Source organism: Branchiostoma floridae, chromosome 4 (genome assembly GCF_000003815.2).
Source record: "Branchiostoma floridae strain S238N-H82 chromosome 4, Bfl_VNyyK, whole genome shotgun sequence".
Classification (NCBI taxonomy): Eukaryota; Metazoa; Chordata; class Leptocardii; order Amphioxiformes; family Branchiostomatidae; genus Branchiostoma; species Branchiostoma floridae.
The window spans coordinates 8,251,886-8,276,351 of record NC_049982.1 but is presented as its reverse complement, the minus strand read 5'-3'; the positions used below and the strand labels follow the sequence as shown (position 1 = coordinate 8,276,351).

At 40.2% G+C, this 24,466-nt stretch overlaps 2 protein-coding genes across 8 annotated transcripts in view; one reads left to right on the top strand and one right to left on the bottom strand.

Moving 5' to 3' along the window:
• The first annotated feature begins 56 nt into the window (after positions 1-56).
• LOC118414541 (protein arginine N-methyltransferase 1-like) lies at positions 57-18,362 on the top strand. Of its 2 annotated transcripts, none has more exons than XM_035818631.1 (10): positions 57-239; positions 8,556-8,696; positions 12,903-13,058; positions 13,384-13,447; positions 13,724-13,869; positions 14,472-14,559; positions 15,663-15,781; positions 16,347-16,497; positions 16,887-17,008; positions 17,628-18,362. In XM_035818631.1, exons 1-10 carry the CDS (start codon positions 222-224, stop codon positions 17,709-17,711), a joined length of 1,089 nt encoding a protein of 362 aa, XP_035674524.1. In that variant the 5' UTR covers positions 57-221; the 3' UTR covers positions 17,712-18,362. The 2 variants fall into 2 exon arrangements, with proteins under 2 accessions (XP_035674524.1, XP_035674525.1); XM_035818632.1 differs by lacking the exon at positions 15,663-15,781 and adding an exon at positions 15,490-15,605.
• Positions 18,363-19,994: 1,632 nt separating this feature from the next.
• LOC118414544 (tetraspanin-18-like) overlaps positions 19,995-24,466 on the bottom strand; it is a 41,722-nt gene continuing 37,250 nt past the window's right edge. For 5 of the 6 annotated variants that reach the window (XM_035818642.1, XM_035818646.1, XM_035818643.1 and 2 more), the window contains one exon: positions 19,995-21,815. In XM_035818642.1, the coding sequence (XP_035674535.1) occupies positions 21,803-21,815 (13 nt within the window). In that variant the 3' untranslated portion in view covers positions 19,995-21,802. Of the gene's footprint in view, positions 21,816-23,728; positions 24,047-24,466 lie in introns of those variants that run through there. The other variant, XM_035818648.1, reaches the window with a different exon arrangement.

Genomic DNA, 24,466 nt, shown 5'->3' with positions numbered 1-24,466 from the left:
AATACCTGAGAAATACAATTTTCAGGGATATTTCTAAATAATCTTACTGACGCTTATATAGAATATCTAAGATTTCGATCATATCAAAATATTGTGGTTATACTGATATACTATACAATTATTTGCATTTTGGGAGGAAATAGTTTGCTAAAAGTATGAAAATTTAGGCACACCCCCTGCGTCAGAGGTTGGCACATTCTTCTTCAAGCACGTGGTACAAAATGGCGGAACAAATGGAGGTAAGGGCGATTTCGCTGATTTCTTTGCGAAAATATTCACTAAATTTGCTATCCAGAGAGGTTCTACGCGAGGAAGATGATTCTTTGAATGGTTGTGAACATTATTGTCCAAAATGATGCGGCGGATTCCCGCTGGTTAGCATGAGAAGCGTGTTTGAAGTGGGACACGCGTGGTGCTTTGTTCCACACCATCACCACGGCGTGCGCGCGTGCCGGTCCGCTTGTTCTTATGGCCTCCGTCTTTTAAATGTGTTTTGCTGTATTGCCAGGACTTTACACTGGCGTTTTGTGGTTGTGTTTTATAGTCTAGTTTCATTCGATTATTTAAGGCGTCACTTGTTTTGAATTTGAGACTAAATGTGTCAGAATAGAGATACGTGAAACGGGAAAACTTGCCCACTGACATGACACGACCCTGATTTGGTTTGACAGACGAGGAGTAGAAAAGTTTGCATCGATAGAAGGAGATAACTTTCTATATTATCCGCCAGCTAGTGATTACATGCCACAAACTCAAACTGCAATTATTCCTGCTGGTATATGTGTGGATTCGTAGATGTAGGTTTGACACCTATAAATTGTGATTCCACCCAACATGAAATTTCTAACAAAGGATCTACGTCGAGATGATCAAAATGTTCTCATGGGGATCAACAGTTGGAAGTTTGAAGGGCCTGAGATTTGGATTGGAACAAATAAACACTTCAGCATCATAAATTGATGAAATGGTAATTTATACATGTATCAACATCTCTACGGCTGTAAGACTATAAAGCTGTAAAACACAGTCAAACTTTCATGTACAGGTTCTTAGTCATATCCTGGAAACCTGGGGAATTTGAATTTACAACATGTGCCTTTTACAAAATTAGCAACAGAATGGAAGAAACCAACACGGACAAACGTGCCCCCACGGAAATTGTACAGCCCCAGAATCTTACCACGCATGAGAAATATTATTGAGATTGGGCTGAGTTCCGGCATCCAAGCTAGTGTCAATGGGGACTGAGGTGATTCAGCTTGTTCTGAAACAAAAGATTTCAGCTGCCAGCTGTTCTCTGTGATGAATAAAGTTTTGGATAAAAAGGAAGGTTTTACAAGAGCACAAGCCTGGTGTTCAGTGTTCACTGGTAGAGGGTCTGCATGGGGAATCCTGCCAATCCTTCAAAGATAAATTCAGGAGGCCTGGTAATGCTTGATGGTAAATTGCCTTAATCTTGTAACAAAGGGATAGAATGGCTTCATTTCATCAGATTTCCCCATCAAAATGTATGGTGTTTCTGTGAGTTATGAAATTTTCAGGGGGAAGATGCCCCCAGACCCTTGGAGTTGTACAATACTCATGCCTGTGCTGCTTGCCATGTGCCATCATTTCACAAACCCTGTGCTGCAAAAAAATCCTGGTGAGTATGCACTGTAAAGAACCCTGGGAACTGAGGAATACCATCTACATAAACAACTCTCAGAACTGAACACCTCATATTAGTTGCATGTCTGTTACAGGTCACTAGTGGCTCACTCTGCCACTGCAGTAAAACTCAGTTTGTGTTTCTCATGTTGTGAACATGTTATGGTCATGATTTGGCAATTTATACGTTTTGAGTGGCAGTCTCAGATGGTCCGGAATGACTTTAGTTCCTTAAGGTTTTGGAGCAAAATGTGGGGTCATTTTGCACCAACAAAACAACTGAAATCTGATATAGGTAAGGAGCTAGAAACCCTCTACTAGTACTACTACAGGCAACCATCACTTGTATTTATTAGTATTTTGTTTTACCATTTTTCAGAAGCACAAGTTTTTTAATAAACTGTGTCTCTCAATAGCACTTCAGAAATAATTTACTAACAGTGAATTCGACTTGGTTGGCTATCATAATTGATTAATTGGTAATATGAAATAGGTCGATCTCCCTCATGGGAAAAGGGAAACAGATCATGTTCAGGCTGTTGGCATTGCAAGTATTGCTGAATACTTTTACAATTCATTGCTAGTATTGACTCTGCCGAAAAAAAGATCAATATGTTTGATTTTCACCATGGCAAATACAACTCTTTTCAGCTTAGAAGCGTTAGACAGAAAGATTTTCAGACATACTGAAAGGCTGTCCAGGGTGTACATATCTTACTCATAGGCAGCTGAGCTTCCTGCAGTTTCATCTAGTTCACCAGGTGTCACTTTTAAGCTGTTGACAGCTGACTACAAGATCCAAGTTGTAGCAATAACAGGAAAGGTCCTTAACCTTATCCCATCCTGCTTATGAGCTAGAGAAAGAATTAGAAAAAAAAGAAGATACTTTTGATGCAGTCTCTTCTGAGATTGAAGACAAAACTACATTTGTAAGGTCATGAACCCTCTGAGTGTCACAGCTGATTACAGCAAGGATTCATCTTTGGCCTTTGACACTGAGCAGACGTACTAATGGAAAGGCAATCTCCATTTTATTACCTAGAGGCTTAACCTAAATCATAAAGTGTTTCTTTTGAGCCATTTAGGCTAATCATGCTTCCTATTGAAAGCCATATGAACATTGCGGTCATCAAGTACTAGGCCAGCAATGACTCACTGGCTGATATGTCATGTCAGATGCTTGGAAGTAGTTTTTATGGTGTCACAGAAAATACTCGGTTCAGTAACTTATCTTCATCTACACCCATGCTTTAGTTGGGGCCGTAAAGGTGTCACCTGAAACAAGTATCGACATCTGCTGCGGTGATGCTTTTCTAGCAAAGCGTGCCAGCTCTCTCTTCCATGAAGCCAAATTGCACTCCGTAACTCCTCACCAGTGTATTGGCCCACAATTTGATAGTCAGGATAGACCCTGATTTGAATAGCTTAGTGAGATTACATTGGGGCCACTGGAGACATTGAATTAAGACAGTATTAGTGCATGGGATCAGTAGTAATGCTTCATGGAGAGCGTATGTGTGTGTTTTGATGATAGCCATGTGTTGTTGGTGCTGGTACCGTAACATGGCAATCTGTTGCTGTGCCTGCTGGGGAATAGGTGTTAGGAAATCTGTAAGTACATCTGCATGTATTATAATAGTGTTTTATGTATTAGTATTTAATGCTATTTTAACAGCAACTTCTATCAGTAGAATTAGATGGTTTTGGTTCTCTTTCTGTGGAGAAGTAGCAATACATTTCAATCTTCAAGTGACTTCAGCTGCACTAGTACTCGTAGGGATGAGGGGATTTTTTCACCTGATGATAATACATCTACCATTACTTGTGGATGACAGGTAGATTTGTGCAGTTGATTTAATCTTGATACATGTACAATTAAAAAAAGTATTTTTGAAAAATGCTGCCGTTTTCCGTCTTCATGTCACATCCCTGGCCTCGTACCTGAAGAAAATGTGTTTTTCGATTGCAAGAATCTTTTCTGTCAACTTTTCAAACATTTACTGGTGACAGCGATAGCTCATCATTATTTTACTGAATTTTAAGTCCGATGGGACTGGCAAAAAGGGTAAAGTCAATGGACCACCCCGTCTTTTCTTGATGCCGTGTTTTTGAGTGTATTACATTTAGCTCCTGCTGCCCTTTCCCTGATTTGCTGAACCACTGCTGGTGACGGAGGCAGCAAGGGTGGCTGTGCCTGAGCTAGTAGAATCGACTACTCGCTCAAGATGAGATAGTCTCTGCCGCTTGTCCCTTTGTCAGACACCTGATGATTAGGGAAGCTCGCAGTCATGTTGGTGGTGGTCCCAACAGAGAGCAAATTTTTAATGTTCCTTATAATATCCAAATTGGTATTTACTTCATGACGGAACTGCCTGTACATTTATATGGAGATACATCATCAATTTCTTGAATGACCAGTATCTTGTTTTCCCTAGTAATAGGATACTATTTTGTTATGGGAGAATTTTTCCCATTACTCTATGGACATCATCGATTCTACAGATAATGTGTTTTGCTGTCTCCTGAATTTAGATGGCTTGATATCAGATGGTATAATATAATTTCTTTGCCTGATTTATTCATGATGTCCAGCTCTAATGGAAGATGGGCCATTTAGCCTGACCTCTATGTTTCACAATTGTATATGTGCTATTTCCATTTTTTATGTAAAGTCCAAGTTGAGTTGTAACTTGAGACTGGCAGGACGAAAAGGTTGACCTGGCCTGCATCTTTTTTTGTCAGGTTGCTAGTGGACATTTGCACATGGCCAAAAGAGAGTGGAGCATTTAATATGTGAAATGTATATGTGAAATGGACTTGGTTGTCATATTTTGTCCAGATATTTACAAAAATTTCAATATAACATGGAGGTATGAGATACTTGATTTCTCGTTGTACAAAGTCTGCAACCGTCTCTATGGTGATGAAGGGAAGGTTCTTGATGACATATTGACTTTTTTAATCCCTAGAGAAGTTTACTGTTTCATAGAGGATTGATGAAGATAAACCCAGCTTTTAAAATCAGCAGTCCCCTCCACTGAGATAGACTCAACCATGCCACTGTTGAAAGGATGAGCATCAGTCCATGAGTCTCCCACAGTCTCAGTCTTGTTAAGATCCAAATTACAGCCCAGTGGTGTTCACTGACCTTGAACTACTATAAAGGCGCAACATTATCATCTTCTACATCCTCCCTGGCCCAATTATTTGCATTTTCTTCCACAATGCCACCTGATCTATGGCTGTGAGCTCACGTAGGTGTGATCTGTGAGCCCGGATTTGTTGGAACAGGAAGCCAATTATTTCCCCCGAGAAACAACTTCCACACGCATTGTTAGAGGTGCTGATACAGATCGCTGGGAGGCTTTCAATTTCAATTTGTAGAATGTACATGTAGAAAAGTGTTACTGTTACATGTTAGCTGTAAGAGAGACATTTGCAAAACTGTGAAATTATATACCTTGTTGTGACCATTCTTTCATGATTAAAAGTACAGTAGTTGATGGATTACAGTAGAGAAGGGAAACATGATCATGATACAGATGATAGCAAGGCATTGATTTCCTTTTGTAGATGTACGCGTTGGAACAGTGTTACTGTTGACTGTATAAGTGAGATATGCTTGAGTATGATTGTATACAGGTTTGGTCATGATTAGAAATAGTGAAGTAGGAAAACAACTCTGATGAGCACGTCACCGGAACGTACTGCGCCTGCGCGAACCCTGGTGGTTTGGGCCTTGGTTTGGTCAACGTTGCATTGAAATCCCGCTTGTTGCACAGTATATGTAAGAGACATGGTTTCATGTAAAACCTACACGGGATTTTACCCTTATATACGCACGTACTGTCTTAAATGCGGCCCTTTAGTAAACCGGGGGTTTAGCAAGGTTTAGCATGTCTATACTTTTCGCGCAGGCGCAGTACGTTCCGGTGACGTGCTACTCTGATGGATGCAAATGCAGGCATGTGTACCATAGTATGATAGGATACTTTTTACAGTATAGAGAATTTGAACTTTCTTGAAGCCACATGGGTACATGCTCATTTCTGAGATTGAACCTGCCATGTATGATTGTACATGTAAATCCTTATGAATGGTACGTATGAAAGCCCCTCCACTGAAGCTCCAGTCATGCATCTTTAGGGGCAGGCAGTTAACATTTATTGCACGTATTCTGTGTGTTGTTAATGCCCTGCGCTGTGTGCTACCAGTTGCTCCCCACTTACATAAGTAATTCATCACGCAGACAACATCCTATGGAGCTCTCTCTCTCTCTTTTCATTACGGTGTGGGGACTCCCGGTTAGATCTGCTGATGCTAATGTGCCTTGGCAAGTTAAAGTGCTGTAGTAGAGATACTCGCTCAGTTCTGTTTCGGCCTGCAGCACCTTATGTTCCCCCTGTGTGCTGCCTTCCCATCCAGCTGGGAGTGGTTGTGGAACGGTGATTAGCTTATCTCGGCTGCGGTTACACGGATATCTCTGTACTGATGTGTTGGTAATTGCTTGTTATTCCCATCATGCCCGGCCGTGCCGTGTCAGTACGTGTGTGTAACCCTGCAGCCTGCCCGGGAGCCAATTTGCCCGGGAGCGTGGCACACACGACAACAGGTGACTCCGCCTGCCTCCAGACCTCATTATTTCTGCCCGTGTGTGTGTGGATCATCCCTGCCTCGGCAGACCTGTAGGAGAGCAATTAGTGCGCAGCCACATTGTTTTTCAGACCCGTGTACGTTAGTCTGTAACGAGGTTTAAATCCGGCAGTCGTCAGCCGGCTCTATCTGATGTAGCATCAGGTGTTTTGAAGGTTCTCCCGTCTGGAAACAAGATCTGAATGCAGATTTTATTAGTGCCGAGGCAACGGGCCCTTTGTGTGCGTTCCCACCGCATCTTTTAGAGGGACCGAAGTTTACTGGACCCGGAGGTTCTGTTGCCATGGTAACTGATGCTTGGAGATTAACCCCAAAAGGTGCAGTGGGGCTGGAAATGATTCAAGTCGCAGAGGACTGATTCAGACTCCGGATCAGACGTTTTTCTCCAGATGGTGAACGACTCGTCTGCGTGAAAGGCTTTTCCCCCGGGCGGTAAAAGGTGCCTGCAATAATTGTCGGGCGTTTAGCGGAAGTGGTAGGGCCCAGACTGGTGCAGTAACAATATGGGGAACATGATCGCCGGTGCGGAGCCTCACTCTGTCCTGGAGGAGGAGGCTTGTGAGGAGTTCGCCTCCATGGCCAGGATATCCCCCCACTGGGCGCTGGCACACCAGGGGGACAGGTGTGTGCAGGAGGGGGTGGTGCTCGCCTGGGGAGGGAGGGGAGCGGTCAGGACGGTACCGATCGAACGTGCGAGGAGGGCCCAGGTAGCGGCTTGATGTCGGTGTGGTGGACGTGCTGTGGTGTTCGTGTATGTCCGTCTGCTTACGTGGTGAAACGTATGTACAAGTACATGACGTTTGACTTTTGAGTTAGACCTATGGAGCACTGCTTGTTTACCAGCTACCTGTTGCTTTTACTGTTTGATGTAGCCATGTACAAATATATCATGTAGCAATCAGTCTACCTACATGGTGAATTGTATCATTTTTAGTCCTTTTGCTATATCAGTATATGGTATAGGCAAATGTAGAGACTGGTTTTACTTTTGAGTTATGTAGACCTGTTGAGCATTCTACAGCAATACAAAGTGTTTTTTTTTTTCTACCTCTTCTGTTGCTATTTGATGTAGTGTAGAATTTGTACATGTAGAAGTAGACATTGCTACCATGGTCAGTCTGCTTACATGGTAGAGGGAATCTACAGATAAGTAGCATTTTGACTTGTTAGTAAGACATTTGGAGTGTTCAACAGCAATTGATTTTTCCATTTTACTTGTTCTATTGCATTTTGATATAGCAGTGAATAGCAGTGAATTGAGCTTGTCTGCCTGCCAATCTGTCCTGGTACAAAGGCCAGGGTCTGATGTCTTGATTGTCTAAAACTGAAACATACAGTGGAATCCAACTAATTGCATTATGTCCAATCGCATACTTCGGAGATCTGCATACAATTCTGAAATCCCAAAGATAAAGGTTGATTTTACAGCAATGAAAGGGCCAATCACATGGTTGTTCTATAAAGACTTGGGTCAAGTTAAGTAAATACATTTGTAAATATATACGCTGCCTGCATGTATATCCTTCTATCAGTATATTCCTGACCTCAGTTGCCTGGATTTACAAACATCAAGCCCATTACAGGTCTATCACCAGGTAGCTTTCATGGTTTTTAGGTTCATTGATTTCAGTCTTAGGTATGGATTTTTGTCCTCTGAGTCTGACATGGGTAGTGTATGGTTTGGGGCACAAGTCATTCCAATTTGGTAATGATCTGGAACTGCATTCATGAATTTCTTAGGGACTCTTCGTCATATCATATTCCATATGGATTTCTTATTCTGTGGGGTAAAAGCTACCCCTACAATGTTTGTATGAATTGTGTTGCTATGGCAGTGGAGTCAACTCTACAATGTGATACTGTAGTGGTATTGTGATAAGGGTTGGACAAGTTTTCTAAAATTCAACTTGTCCATCGGGCAAGCACGTAAAAGATTTACTTGCCTGAACCAACTTTTCACTTGCCCAAAATGTAAATATCATTTTTCTATGTATTTTCACTTTCAGCAATGGAATTCTTATATTGTTGGCACTTTTTTTAGTTCACCAATGCTTGATGCCATGAATGTGAAAAGGGACTAGTTTCAAAATCCCACTTGGGAAAAATCTTCCTTGTCCAATCGGGCAGGTGAAGTAGGACATGCGTATGCCCGATCAGCACTTTCACTTGCCCAGAACAATTGAACTAGTGGACTTGTCCAACCCTGGTAGTGGTAGTGTGAGAAGACTGACAAGATGTCTCCATGTCACCCGCAGGTCGCACAACAGAACAACATGGAGAACCTGGCAGAAGACGTGACCAAACCCGTGGCGAACAGTGACGATGTCAGCCACCCTGATGACATGACGTCACGAGACTATTACTTTGACTCGTACGCCCACTTCGCCATCCATGAGGTACAGTCAAAACCTTTGTTTCATTTTTCTTATTTCCATGTATAGACCAGGCTTTTGTTTCATTTTTGATGGTGTGTGTAGTAGGGTGTGTACCGGTACAAAACCGTTTTCTTGTTGGACCAGGCCAGAAAAAACGGACGGGAAAAAAATCAGTGACCGGATGTTGGACCGATTCGAAAATGAATTGACAGATTATCGGCAGGCATTCACATGTTTTAGGGCTTACAGGTCGAAGAAAGGAACAAGAGCGAAGTAGAAGAAAGTTGACCATCATTTTTACCAAGCTTCTATGGTCAAACATGTTCAAAAACAGAGGCAGTTAATGTTGTTAAAATGAAGATTGGAGTTTAGAAATGTCAATGGACAATTGGATACTCGACTAAACAGAACCTATCATAGTCCTACGTAAGGAAATTGTTTTGAGTATCACCCATTCACACGTTTTCACAGGTGATTCTAGGTCCAGACCTGGACCTGAACCATACCTGTACCTGAATTTCTTGTACCGATACCCTCCTGTTGTTATTTGACTGCAGTAGACTTTTGGGTTTCCACGAGGTAGGCACTACCGGATGCTGATGAGGCATGTGGGTGATGCTGACAGATTAGGTCCCAGAATAGATAAATTCATTTCCTGTCTTCAACGATTTCCTGTTATATGCATGTCTGTTGCTTGTTCTTGGAGCAAGTATAATATAATTTATTATAAACAAGAAAACCTGAAACTATTTCACAGAAGTATAGGATTTCTGCGTCATATTGTTGTTTTCTATACTGCCTCTGGATTTCATGATTTAATGTAAATGAGTTCAAGCCCTTACCCTCCCATGTAGTGTACCACAGCACCCATCTCTGTTTATAGCCCTTTGGCCACACAGCTGTATAAGCTCTATGACACGGGGCTAGATCACTGGTAGTGACGTTTCTTCTGTTGATGAAATATGAAAACATATATCAAATCAGTTATTTTGTGCACATTTCAGTGGAAACACTTTACTTCCCTACTTTACTTCACCAAAAAAGCAGTTACTCAAGGAACTGGATATGATTTTGGAAACGGTCAAAAGTTTCAACTAGCATCTACTTGTTTTAGTCAGTGACAGCTGTAACATTATACATGTATTTCATATACGTTTTATTCCCTTCGCCTTTGCAGCATCACTTTCGCATGGTTGAGCACTCCTTTCTTGTGCCATCTTGCCTCACCTTCAGCTAACCTTTAGTATGTGTGCCCCTTGAAGTCCCACAAGAAGTCCAAGGTCACCCCCAAGGTGACCCAAAGTAACGATGTGAGCTATCTGAGAAGAAAGTGGTTAATCTCTGCAGGTCAACCACTGTTTGTATGTGGGCTTCTGCACGGCTCTATCACATCATGCTGTAATTGAAAGGAAATTGGAATCTGAATTTACACAACATGCAAATCAAGACTTTGGATAAGGTGGCCACAAGATGATGGTGGCCACCTAAATACAAAGAAGAAGAAGAGAGGCAATGATGCTCTCGACAGGCCTGACATTTGTGGTTATGTGTAAGAAATATTTCAGTTAAAATTGCCCAGGAAAACCAATTATAACTAAGATTTGGTCTGTGTGGGCAGGTGGTCCCAATAGACATTATGCTTGATGCTTGAGTCAATGGGAAAAATTTCTTCAAAGGGAGCACAAAAAAGTGATCACGTAATGCCCAGGAAATCCTTTTGTAAAGGTGGTTACTTGTACAGCTATAGCTGTTGTTAATATATGCAAGTTACATGGTAACTTCATGCCCAAATTTTGTTTGACAGGAGCAGTTCTCATTTCCTAGGCATCTGTTAAGCATGTTTGGATAAAACATTCTTTCATTCAAGTCATTTACCAGGATGATGGAGTGAATATTTCACAGCAATATTGGTACCCTTCAAATTGTCTGCCAGCGTGTGTACACATACACACCTAGATATGATAAATATTTGATGTTATTCTACCACACAGAGTAATATGTCCACATTGATATGCTGCTAGACATCCCAGCCGCTGCCTACATGCATCTCTGTTCCACCAGTCTAGTAATTACTAAACTTGCCTTTGGTACCATGCTGTTAATGCTGTTGTACCATATGCATACTGCCTCTCGGCTATCCTTTCCCAAAATAACTTGTTCCGGCCCGTTCGTTAGGATTTCAGCAGGGTGACCAGATCTGCCTTCATGCATGAATCCAGCCGTATCTTCTATTGCTTCAGACAGGAGGTCGTGACGAGCTGGGAAACGTGACCTTTTCTGGAGATATTCCGGATTATTGATGTCTTTTCAGATGATATCAGCGGCACGATATAATAATTTCAGCTTCCAAGACCCCGCAGGAGGCCTTGACAGTGATCAGTGTCTCACGAGTAAAGCTGCAACTGTCAATCATAATTTGGCGTAGTGTCAGTCAACATGTGGTGGACATTGCACATAGTCTCCAAGCAGATCTATTGGGGCTAAGGCAGTATCCAAAAGGCTAAACAGGGTCCAACTCGCCCTTAGAAATCTGCAAGCACTCAAACAGGAAGAAGCATTTCTTTTCAAAAAAGGTTTAACTGAAGCCATATTGGCAACATTAAATAAATTCAATATTCGTGGTGCTTATGTTTTTATCAGCAACTAATATATTTGGGACAAATTCACTGGCCCTCGCACATCCCTGCAGGAGATTTAAATCAAACAGAAAGGAGGCAAATGAATACCTACTCTGCAAGCACAGTTTGATGAGGTAACAAGTGGTTCCTAATAGCCTTCCTTGTGACTGACAGCATGCAGACCTCAGCAGCCAGTTGTACAATGTTTAGCCCTATGGATACTGCCCTTGCCCCTGATAGATCTGCTGGAAGATAACAGTGTACATGCTCTTTGCTTGTACGTGGATGTTACACCAGTGGTATTTCATTTATGAGTTAAAGAAAAGTCAGTTCTTATGATGAATTTGCACAACATCTATTTTGATGGTAAAGGTCATTATCTTGCAAGTCTTTTGTGGCATTTGCCATTCTCCTTTTCATACATTTGCATATTCAGAAGACATTTTCCTTCAAGAAACAGAATGGTGTTAGATGATTCATTTTTCATTTTGGCTGATCTGCCCAAGTGGTTAATTTCCTTTTCATCTTTAATGAAAGAAAGTAATAAAACAAGCTGAGGATCTACGGATGAAGAAATAAGTGGATTCAGACTCATGTGGATCATACAATTGTGTCTTGATGATGAAGTGGTGGCTTTATTGCTGTATCCTGCTGTTTGCTTGTTCTCCTTCAGTAGCGAGTGTCTTTAGGGAGCGCAGAAGGGATTACATGACACACAGGAGCCAAATTACTTTTGTACCTCCTGAATGGTTGACTTGGCAAAGTGGATTTGCTGTGATATTGGTTTCTATTTTTGTGCCCCTGAGTTCTGAGGGTGCAGCGGAAATGCAGTGAGTTGTTTCTGGGTTCAGAAGATAGCATCAAAAGAAAATGCCGTGACAGTTTACATGTACATGAAAGTGAAGGTGTTTGCTGTTTCTATTTTTTGTCAGTGGCCATTAAGGTGTTGTAGGGATGTTGGGAAAAAAGTATGCAAGAAGGATAGGAAATTAGTAAATTTATAAGAAGAATTTTCATACACAGGACTGGTGTGTATCAGTAGAAATAACTCATTGATGTCTTTTTGACCCAAGCTGATGTACAGAAATTCCATGTACGTAAAAAAACAAGTCCCCATTTAACACCTATTATTGACTACATACTGTTCCTCCGATATGTCTACCAAGGTGTGCACGCTGGCTCACAGAAATGCCATGTAGTGATGTATATATACCAGAACAAACACCTGTTGTTAACACATTCTAACCCACTCCATCTACACCCGTGTCTCTACAGGAGAGGTTGAAAGATGAGGTGTGCACCCCAAGTACAGAAATACCATGTAGTGATGTATATGTTCCAGAGAAAACACCTGTTTCTAACTCAGTCTGTCTCCACCCATGTCTCTATAGGAGAGGTTGGAAGATGAGGTGTGCACTCTGAGTGCAGAAATGCCATGTACATATCAGAACAGACACCTGTTTAACACCCAGCAGTAAAAATACTGGGTGCATGTGCACTTTGGTGCTTGGGTGTACCAGTGCACCTAGTTTAGAAAAAATAAAAAATTGAGCCCTGTGCCAGTTATAACTTGATTCTAACCCACACGCTCTCCCTTATGTCTCTACAGGAGATGTTGAAAGACGAGGTGCGCACTCTGACGTACAGAAACGCCATGTACCAGAACAAACACCTGTTTAAGGACAAGATAGTTCTTGATGTGGGATGTGGCACGGGGATCCTGTGTATGTTCGCTGCCAGAGCAGGGGCCAAGAAAGTCATAGGGGTGAGTTCTTTACGAGCTTTTACTGGTTTAACAGAAGCTTAGTCAGCTTAGTGTCTGAGCAGTAGATTAAGGCAATGTAAAGTTTTATTCCCAATGATGAATTGTCTTCTTTTTATGCTGCTTACTAGCAATTCCAGCCGTGAAGCTTATCGTGTCACAAAAGTTGTCATGTGTAAATGGGCTTTTTATCAAACATTGAACATTTTGTATCAGCCAAAGATTCATTCTCAATGTGACTGCATATTGAATTTCCTGAGTACAAAATAATTTTGGTGCTATGACATTCATTAGATTCATGAACTCGTATTTTGTTTCCCCCTCCCAGATTGAATGTTCCAGTATAGTAGAACATGCTATCAAGATTATTGAGGACAACAATTTGGACCATAGTAAGTTGATAATCCTATTTTCTAAGACTAGTGTCATTTTAGCAAAGAAGATGTACATTGTACCTTGTATCTGTATGTTCATGATTTGTTTGTGACAAATGATTTCAAATAGAAAGAAAACTACGGGAGCTTAGGAACCTTGCGACAAAACAGTCAAAGTGGATAGAGTTGAAGAAAGACTGATTGCAGCTGCAGGGTGTTCAGATCACTTCAGCAGCAGAACACAGTGGACTACAGACACTAAATCCCAACTAATATTGTCCCTGATCCCCCCAGTTGTGACGATCGTGCGAGGTAAGGTAGAGGAAGTGGATCTGCCAGGGATAGACAAGGTGGACATCATCGTGAGTGAGTGGATGGGGTACTGTCTGTTCTACGAGTCCATGCTCAACACTGTGCTGTATGCTCGCGACAAGTGGCTGGTGAGTCTGATTGTATTTGTGATTTGCGAGTAGATATAGAATGCAATGTTTTCTAGTGAACTCAGTTATATAAGTAGTGCTTAAAATACTTTTTTCAGCCTTGCTACCCAGGCGGCAATCTGAGTCAAAAGCCAGGTTGCGCCATCAATTTTTTGGGTTTGCTTGCCCCACTTTCAAGCTATTACAAATCAGCTACTCATCCATTATCTTTTCTTCCTTATGTATATCTTACAAACAAATAAAACGAAAGTTTATGCAACTAGGTGGGCGAAAACTGGTTTGCACTTGTTTGCTTTGTAAGTATGTACAAAATAAACCAGTTGTCATGTTCTCGTCCAAAACTGTCTGTTCGCCCAAATCCATGTTCTCCCAAAACTCTTTCTATTTATGACATTGTGTTAATACGTACTGAAATGTTTGAATCTGACAAAGCTAGCTTTATCCATTTCGCAGAGCCTAGCTGGTTTTCTGGGTTAGATTTCCCCACTCTAGCTCTATAATTCATCCATTACATTTTTTGAGACGATTCTCGTCCACTAAGGACCAAATCAAACAAACCCATCAGATTCACCCGTCAGTGTCCCCGCCCGTCTCCTCCCCAGGCCCCTGACGGAATCCTGTTCCCTGACCGAGCCACGCTGTACGTCTGTGCTATCGAGGACGGGCAGTACAAGGATGAGAAAATCAACTGTAAGTACCTTACACCTCCTTGGCACTGTCTACTCTGATCTTAATGGCATTGACAAAACTGTCCTACATACGTAGAAACCTGCCAGCTGTAACAGGTTTAATTCAGAAGCAAACAAAAATTTATGATTTAGATATTTTACAATGGAATGCACGAGAAATACATTTCTAGTTCTACGCCTTCTTCTGAATTACTTCTATGAACTTCTTGCATGATATTGATGATACGGAATTGAGTCATTAGTCGTATTTTGATTGCATCGTAATTCAACTTTTGTTGCCTCGATGTGCGAATTCCATGTGTGTCAGACATGATTTACTTTAGGAATGTTCTACTCTAACATGTAATCACAAAATCTCTGAATTGGAAGCTTATAGTCTTCCATGCACTGTGGCTGGCTCTGGAAATGTTTTATCAAAGCAATGAAAAGAAATAAAGGTTGGGGCTACCAGCTGAATTGATTTGCAGAGGATCTGGCTTGAGTACAGAAATGGTGTTACTTTGTAATTATTTGGATTTTTTAGCCTGACTTATGATTCTGTGTTTTGACAGCAACACCATTGTTCAATTAGAATGAACATTTTAAAACCAGCCTTGGGCGTAAGAAAGGTTTATACAAGATAATGTTGAAAAAAATCTTACCTATTTCAGTCAATGAATTTTTAGTTATGGAATGTTGCAAGGCAAATTTGAATAAGGTAAAACATTTGAAACAGGTCAAACATACATTTTCCTTGAACACATTTGGTATTGCTTCTGCATTAGAAGATAAGTCCACACTAAATCTGCCCTACTTTCCTTTGGAAAATTCACAATGGTTGGACTATCAAATTTGTGACAATTTATTCCGCCTTAACCGACAAATTTGCTGTGGTGTGTGCGTGTAAGTAAGTAAGGAGGATGAAAACCCGTATTACACGTTGTGTTTGCAGGGTGGGACAGTGTGTATGGGTTTGACATGAGCTGTATACGCAAGGTGGCCGTCACTGAGCCACTCGTGGACGTAGTAGATCCCAAACAGGTGGTCAGCAACTCGTGTCTGGTCAAGGTGGGTCCGCTTTCCTTCCTCTCGTCCCATCTGTGTCCTGTTTCTGTCCCACTCCAGGGTGGGCCAATGATGTGTATGGGTTTAACATGGCGTGTATGCGACCGCTGGTAATCCAGGAGCCGACCGTGGACGTGGTGTCGGCCAGGCATGTCGTTACCAACTCGTGCCTCCTGAAGGTGTGTGGACTTGTATTTACTAATGGAGGACAAGGGAAGCAAACAAAAACGGTGCAACGGTTCTGCTCGCAATGTACTTCTGCAACTGTCAGATCGTGCTGTGCTACCATCAGAATCAGACAGCAAGTGTATAAAACAATGTGTAAGGTTGTGTAAGGTTTAAATTGTCATGTTAACCTTTTAAATTTCACTACATACTGGATAGCCATCATCTTGCTTTCAATGTAGCAACAGTCAAACCTGTACAAGTGACCATCTTTACACAAAATAAGGACCACCTGGCCTATGGTTCCTCCAACAGTTTTTGCCATTGAATCAAGCATTAAGAATACTGTCTAAAGTGACGATTTGTCCACAAAGACCAAATTTTTTTTTGTCTTGAGTGGTCCCCTTGAGCAGTTTTGACTGTAAACAAATGGTTAAGTTAAAGGCAGGGACCACAAAACAATCTACCCAGGACCTTCTCTAGTTCTAATGAATACTGGTACATTTGGGGATGTCTGTGTTTGTTGGTGTGGCGTTGCCATACCTGCCAACAACCCTGTTTCTTCTGTGTTCTCTTCAGGAGGTGGACATCAACACATGTAAGATCGAGGACCTACAGTTCACCTCGCCCTTCTGTCTCCAATGCCGGCGGAACGACTATGTCCACGCCTTGGTCTGCTTCTTCAACGTGGAGTTCACCAAGTGCCACAAGCGCACCGGCTTTTCCACGGGTAGGTCTTCACAATGGAAATGTATTGTGTTTTAATTAAGAATACAACCTTGCTTTTCTTTTCTTTTTTTGCGAGTCAATGAAAAAAAGATTGATGCAGTCTAAAGGTTTGATCCACTCATATGATGATCAGACCTTCCTGAAGACAGGACTGAACAATGGCTACTTGTGGGAAGTCATATCTAGTGGTGGTTTTGTGTTCTTGGTTTTGGCAGCGTTTATGTTCGCAGTTTTCAACACATACACATTGCCATACGGGATGTGACTATAGCGCTATTGCGAACTTAAAACCACAACAAAAACTCTATTTTCTCCCTACCTTGAAATCAATGCATTTACACGATAGTCTCAATTGTTATCATTTATAACGTTCCCTGTTCGCCCCTGTAGCCCCCGAGGCCCACTACACCCACTGGAAGCAGACAGTGTTCTACATGGAGGACTACCTCACTGTGAAGCGGGGGGAGGAGATCTACGGCACCTTCAACATGAGGCCCAACAAGAGGAACAATGTAAGAGTCATGCTGATGCTAAATTATGTTTAATTTTTTTTGGAGTTGACTCTTCTAATCTAACAATTCCACACATTCCACTACACATGACCATACATGTTAGTGCTCAAAATGCCACCTGCTGACAGTTGGAGGACTTGCAGGTATTTCTAATTTGTCTACCTGCCTCCAACCTTGCCTGGCTTGTGATCAAACCAGCCTGCAACACTTGGGTGACATATGGCCACTATTTCTCCCAATGGCTTGTATTGTACATGGTAGTACATGTACATGAAGTATAACAAGTGGTGAAGGTAAAGTTCATGTGCAGGCAGGGCTTGAAATTGTTTAGGGTGCACTGTTGCACTTAACGTAAACATTTTAGCGCATAGAAAAGTTTTAGTACACACCTTTAGAAAAGTTTTAGTACACACCTTACTGGCTCTTTTTATCTGAGGTTGAATAAGAAATTCTGTAGCAAACTTGAAAATCGTTAACAAGCCCGGCTACAACAAAGGTTCTATTATTTTTCATGACATTAAATTGAATAGGACTCCGTGTTCAGTCATATCTATGACTGCCTGACATGTAATGTGAGGCAAGGTTTCAGTGATTCACTTGTATATGTTTCACTTTCCAGAGAGACTTGGACTTCAGCATTGATGTGGAGTTTAAGGGGGAGCTGGGAGAACTGTCCGCCTCCACCAACTACAAGATGCGATAGAGCCGTGCCAAACTCACCTGCAATATTTCTGAATGGTATAGTCCAGTACCATTGCAGGTGATCCTGGAATATGCCATTCAAAAAAGCACGGAAATAAGGACAAATAGACCTCTCCACAGATCCCATTGCATGCTGGGAGATGCAGGGCACTATGGGTAGCATAGTGGACAAATAATACCGTTACTATGATACCATAGACCATCCTAGACACAGTACACTTTTGCTATACATGTTGAGTCACAGCAACGATATTATTTGCTCCGTGCTACCCATGGTGCCCAGTATCTCCCAGCATACTTTGGGACCCGTGGGAGATCTATTAGGAAACCACAGAAAAAAATGCAACAGTTAATGGTGAGACTTCTGTTCAAACTGGTGAAAAAGGTTTGACTTCTGGTCCATTTTCCAGCAGTTTGGAAGAAAAGTCAGAAGTTTCTCACCAAGACCTAACCCTCTAACAACAAGAAGATGTTCAAGTACTATTTTGATGTTGGAGAGAAACATAGAAAATGAACAATAACTTCTCTGAAATTATTAGAATTTTACAACAGGAAGGAACAGTTTACACAAAAGCAAGCATCAGAAACTTTGAAAGAAAACTGTCAGATATAAAGTAACCAATCATAAAATAGAAGGCATTAAAGAAAAAAACATGGAGAAATTTGAAAAGTTGAAACTTAAAGAGACATGTGGAGTTACACAGACTTCTTGTATTTAAGGAAAAGTATACTTAATATTGCATTTTATATTTCCTGTAACCTTATGCTAGTATTTAGATGGGGAATCAATGTTCTTATGAAATCTTATACTGTAACAGCTGAGATACATTATGATGTGTTTCAGCATAAACAAAGTAGTGATTGCACCTTAAATATTTACAAATGTCCCGTCAATAAGTATGTTCTCTGTTACATGGTAACTTTCCACAGGAACTTCCTTGTTCAGGTTGGGCTTTGAAGAAGTTGTTTATATTGGACAGTACAATCTTTGTATGAATGTATCTCCCCTCATTGCAATGAATTACCTGAATCCCTAAGAGATGTATATGGCTATCAACATGTAAATTTCGCACCTCCAGTCTCCACACACCAAGGACAAACCTACACTAATAGAAATTCGAAGGTAAAAGCAGCTGAAAGATTAAGTCTTGTCCCCTCAAAGGGTGTAAGTGAGAATAAGCTTTATATAAACATGTTTAGTATTAGGACTTTTTTTTCAAGGTTAATGGCATTGTTTTCAGGACCAAAGAAGGAGGAAACACTCTAGCACGGTGTAGGAGGGGAGAGATGCCGCCTTGTTTTTGTGTCAAATATCTTAAGAATAGCTGTGATTTGCTTAATATTGAAATCCTTTTAATCCCCATGTATTGTTATCCCCCTCCCTTACGCTTTAAGACTTTATGTACCAAGAAACAAAAGAAGTTCACTGGTGAAAATGACTTTCTTACTTTTACAAGTCAACCCGGCAAACTTGATACTGTTCATTCGTTCGAGCATCTTATATATTGTATACATTGTACATGTACGTAAGGAGCTGTATGTGTTGGCCATGTGAATGTAGGTAAACTTTGTATGTCACAGTCTTCGTTTATCCATTGCGCATGACTACAATGCCAAGATGATTGTGATGACAGGTTTTTGAAGTTTACAATAAAGTGACTCCATTTAAAGATTTGGGTTGAGATACTCTTTGTTCTCATCTCCTCCACTTGCTCTTACTGCCTGCCATTCACCGTCACAAAATCAGCATGCGATTGGGCTGGATCAGGTGCAGAAGTGCCCCCTAGTAACTAACTGATGATAGTATTACAGCCTAAGTCTAGGTATCATGTACAACTAATTTCAATCAAATAGTCTGGCAACTCATGTCTGTTTGATTGATGAGAAATATTACAAACCGCCTGATCACCTTTTCCTGGAATCATTGACTAGTAAAGTAGTTTACAGAACAAGATGATTTATTGTGCCCTTAATGTTCAACTACTGCACTGTCACTCGGTGGGGACTAAGATACACCTTTAGAAATATTTTGGATTGCTATTCCCTTGCAATGCTCAATCATCACATTAGGAGGCATTGTTTCAAATCAATCAAGCATTAAACTATGCCATTATTTCTATTTTTGTAGCCGTATAGTTATGGGAGGCAAGATAAATGGTTTAAGTCTAAATTCTGCATCATGTACTGACATGAAGTTTGCAAATCCACATTAAACTTGACATTATATGATAGTGAATACCATGCATCAATAACAAAAGTAACTTAAGAAGCACAAAGACACTAATGACAACCAACACTTCAATTTTATTGACTCCAGTAAGAGTGTAACATCAGATTCACATTGTACAAAAGAACAATGAAGTCCATCTATCCACAGTTATAAGACTACATCAAATTTGCTCTCTATTAAGCTTGCAACAAAAATCCACTCAACAACACAATGGGATGAAGCAACATGAAGTGAGGACGTTCTGAGTGTATGTTAAACCCGTGTGTTCCTTGTAGGTATTATTTCAGGAGGACAGTGATATTACTTCTAGGATGTCTGTGCAAAGAGGCATTGATACACTGAAAAGTTAAATTCTGTTTTCCACAGTAACAGAAAAGGAGCACACATTGCACAAGTTCTGGATACTTGCTTAAGCCAGAAAAAAAATTAAAATCGTTATGAATGAATCAAAAACAAAAAGAAGCTTTCAACATTGGCATATAATGAGAGATAGGCAGCAGTAATGGGGTATACAGTAGTCAACTGTATAAAGTTTGCAACAGCTTTCGCCTTTGCCATGTAGTTTTTGGCCAAACAAGGTGGCAATATTTTCCAGTATCAGCTCTCTTTGTCACAGACAATCTTAATCATTACTTGACACAAACATGGCAACATACAGGCTCTACTAGATTGTATTCTCGTCCAGGGTGATGTGTAACAAACATTAACAATGGTTCACCCAGGGATGCGAATTCGTCTTCTTCAGTGAAATATAGAGAAGGAAGTTCAGGAAATACTTGCAACAAAATGTGTGAGAAGTAACGTTAGTCAGCTCCAAAGAGGTATATATAGAGGTATAATATCCTGGAATCAGGTCCAAAGAGGTAATACAGATAGCTCCGCTAAAAATATCTTCACAATCATATAATCAATATTTGTTAAACATCATTTGTCCTACTTTCCACATAGCCAACAATGGGCTAAAATATAAGTACTCTAAGACATTTTAAGTTCACTATCTTAGTGTAAACTTCACTAAGAAATAAGATGAGAAATTTCAACCATGATTTGTCACAAACATTATATACACAAAAATGTAAGTCATTAATGTTAACATTATTACACAATTATGCTATCATGAAAAGATTGGTACATGATTTTAAAACAGTTTTTTTTCTTTTCAAAGTCTCAAAAAGAAGTCTTTTGGCAGCCAATTCACAGCTTTTATCTACTGTAACTAAAAAAATTAAAGAGGTTAAAGCACAAATTTGTGATAAAGAAAAATGAGATGTAACTTTTCTGTACCTTGATTGCAGGGTAGGATAACTTTTTAACTTCTCTGGAAATTCATACATCATAATTGTGCTTCTGACATTATGATTTTGGTCTGGAAAAAGAGCTTTGTTTCATAAAGTATCAAAGAAACAAATGCTGAACAAAATAACCTTAGTCTATGGCACAGAGAGTTTGTCATAAACTTGTCCAATCTGTAGTTTGAGCATGTGGGAGCTCAATGACCTGTATTGGAAGGAATCCTAATGTCAGTTACAACTTTTGTAAAAATATTCTTGTAACTTTTATACAAATGTGTTCAACATATCACAAAGCTGTAGAAATAAATCTACACGCCCCTTAAGTCCAAATTGTTAAATGGTGAACACACTTGCATAAAAGCTATCACGAAACTTGTATTCATTGTATTTGTTCTAGAGCCATTTTCAACACTATGTATTTTGAGAAGTATTTTGCATGAGACTGAGTTGTAAAGTAAGCTCCTTATTCTGTGACAGCAGGTTCGGAACAGGATGGTTCAGTGTGATTGGTGGAGGTTACAGTAAACATGACCACTTGTTCACAAGGCACAGATACTGCTTCACAAACATCTACATCCTGGTGCTGGAATGAAAAAAAACAGTGACGACATCATTTTACAGATTGTCTACATTGTTTCAGCGAGAGACACGTTCCACTAGGCTTCAACAAGTCCACCAGAGCTATTCTGTCAGAAAAAAGGAAGTGAGTAAAAAAAATTTCTGACTTTACCCCGATATTTTTCTGATGGAATAGATCTGTTTGACAGAAACATATTGGGATGATAGCTTTACCTTTAGATCTACCAATATCATCTTGTTTGGAGAATTTTTGATATGCTGAAGATTTGTTCATTCCAATTACCGAAAGTTCAAATCCTGAGGTGACATTTTTAGGAGTTCATTCCTGCCATTTGTTAAATCTGTCAATCAACTTGGGACCTGCTGAAGACTAGGTGGACCATAATATTCACCAAAGTACAGACAGCACTACCTACTTATACTGTAGACTATACATGGACACAGCAACATTCACACATATACATATTATATGTAATTTCAGTATCACCACATTACTGGAATAGATATTTTGTACTTGAAATACTTGTATATTCAAATTCTTTATACAAATGTTCTTGTATAAAAGTGGGGTTAGGTATATGTAGCATGGCATGCAACACATTTGTAACCAGTAACATTTTCTAAGTGATCATCAGTATTGATAATGACTTATTATATAATCTATGTACAATATCACTAACAGAGAAAGTACTCTACCAACAAAATTAATAGGACACAGTGGTTATAAAGGAAGTACATTAAAAGGGAGGTGATTACATTAAGATAAAGGACTTCAGTTTCGCCCATTGCTGAATAGTACAAAAGGTCCAATTTCTTCATGTAAGGTAACATCTTCATGTAGCCACATGCCAAGGTCAAAGGGTTAAAATGCTCTCAATGTCTAACAAGTCATCTCAGAACCCTTTTCATCCCAAGTGCTGATAGAAAGCCACAAAACTGTCAGAATGAAGTGCAGCAACTCAACCACAAGGCTTTCTTAGCAGTGCGGCATCATGGCTGATGCGCAAAACAGAACAATAAAAAAATCAAATATGAGCCCCTACCCCCCAAAAAAGAATATTAGTTATCACAAGTCAATGGAGTCAAAAACAGCTGCAAAAACCAGAATCTTAAGTAAGAAAGCAAGATAATCCAACCCCAAATAAAAGTACATTATACAAGAAAGTGAGGTCTTAAAAAAGAAAATCTTCAGATGCAAACTTCACAGCATCTCTACATTGTACATCATGAATAAGCTGGCAGACCATAAAAATACAGGGCGTGCACATGTTACTTTTCTTCACGTTATTCACATGGCAACAAGCGTCATCTTTTGGGGCACAGAGCACCACCTAGAGTCACGTGCATGGACACTGCTAAGTACACTACATAGTAGAAACTACAGACACCCAAACTGGGTACACACTAGTCTGATATTTATATATAGCAGACATCTAGGTTAACTGGAAATAGGTCCACAGAGACATATAATATAGAAATTGTCATTATATACATGTACAAACTCGACCCTTCATGATTTGCTTGTATTTCCCATGAATTAAAGGGTCATATGTGAAGGTAACCTTGGTCAAACTTACTGAAGGTAAAAAATTGTGATGCCACATTTCTTCCCAGCAAAAGACAAATAATTTTCAGAAATATATTTTCCTGTTTTATAAATTCTTCAATACGAAATTAAGGAGATCATGAAATGTGAACTATAATCAGAAGCTGAGAAGTTGATGATACACTCATACAATTTTTTCATGACTTGTGAGATATATCACTTGACTTTTGATTGCGTTTTGTCCAAACAGTGTTTGTGTTTGCAATATCAGACCAGTCTTCACAATGTGGTCTTCAAGCTAAGTTAACAAATCATTTATACAATTGAGGACCATATATCCCTTTATGACAGAAACAAGTTAAACATATAAACAATGTACATGTTTTCACAAGCTATACCAGAAATTAATTAAGCGAAACAATTTTTCAGTCTTCCAGGGGAAAGCCAAAAGTAGTCCATCTACAAAACATCACTTATGAAGGAGAATTTTAGATGCAGACAACCTCAGCTGAAAACGTATGCAAGTACAAAACACATAATGTAATCGTGCAATGTTTTGCTCTCATACAAAAACACAGATTCTGAAGTATTTAAAAACAACTTCGTCCCTGAAGCATCACATCTCCAAGGAGTACCATGAAGAAATGCTGGGTCCAGCCATGTGCCACGTAGCAACTTCTCAAACCTCCCTATAAAGACAAGCAGGGTTATAGGTTTAAGCAAGGACAACAGCCGAGCTGTCAAGCGACACTGCAGCAGATTCCAGACAATATGAATGATTTGCCATGCAGTTCTTCACACAGATGACAGGGGGAGCTGATGACATGAAAGCAGAAGGCACAGCAGGTATTGAATCACCTCAGGCCAGAATTTGACCTGGCAAGCAAATCAAAAGTAATCATAGAACCCACAAAATCAAAACACGCCAACCAAAAATCCATGCACGAACAAGACCATGAAAGCAAATCATCGCAGACCAGACGATCAAGGTCAGGGTATCGACACATCTTGATCAATGATCACATAAAGCATCACGAGGATCCATGCAGAACTGATTACCAAGTCCAGGCAAAGCAATACTTGTACAAGATGCATTAGCAGCCAAACAA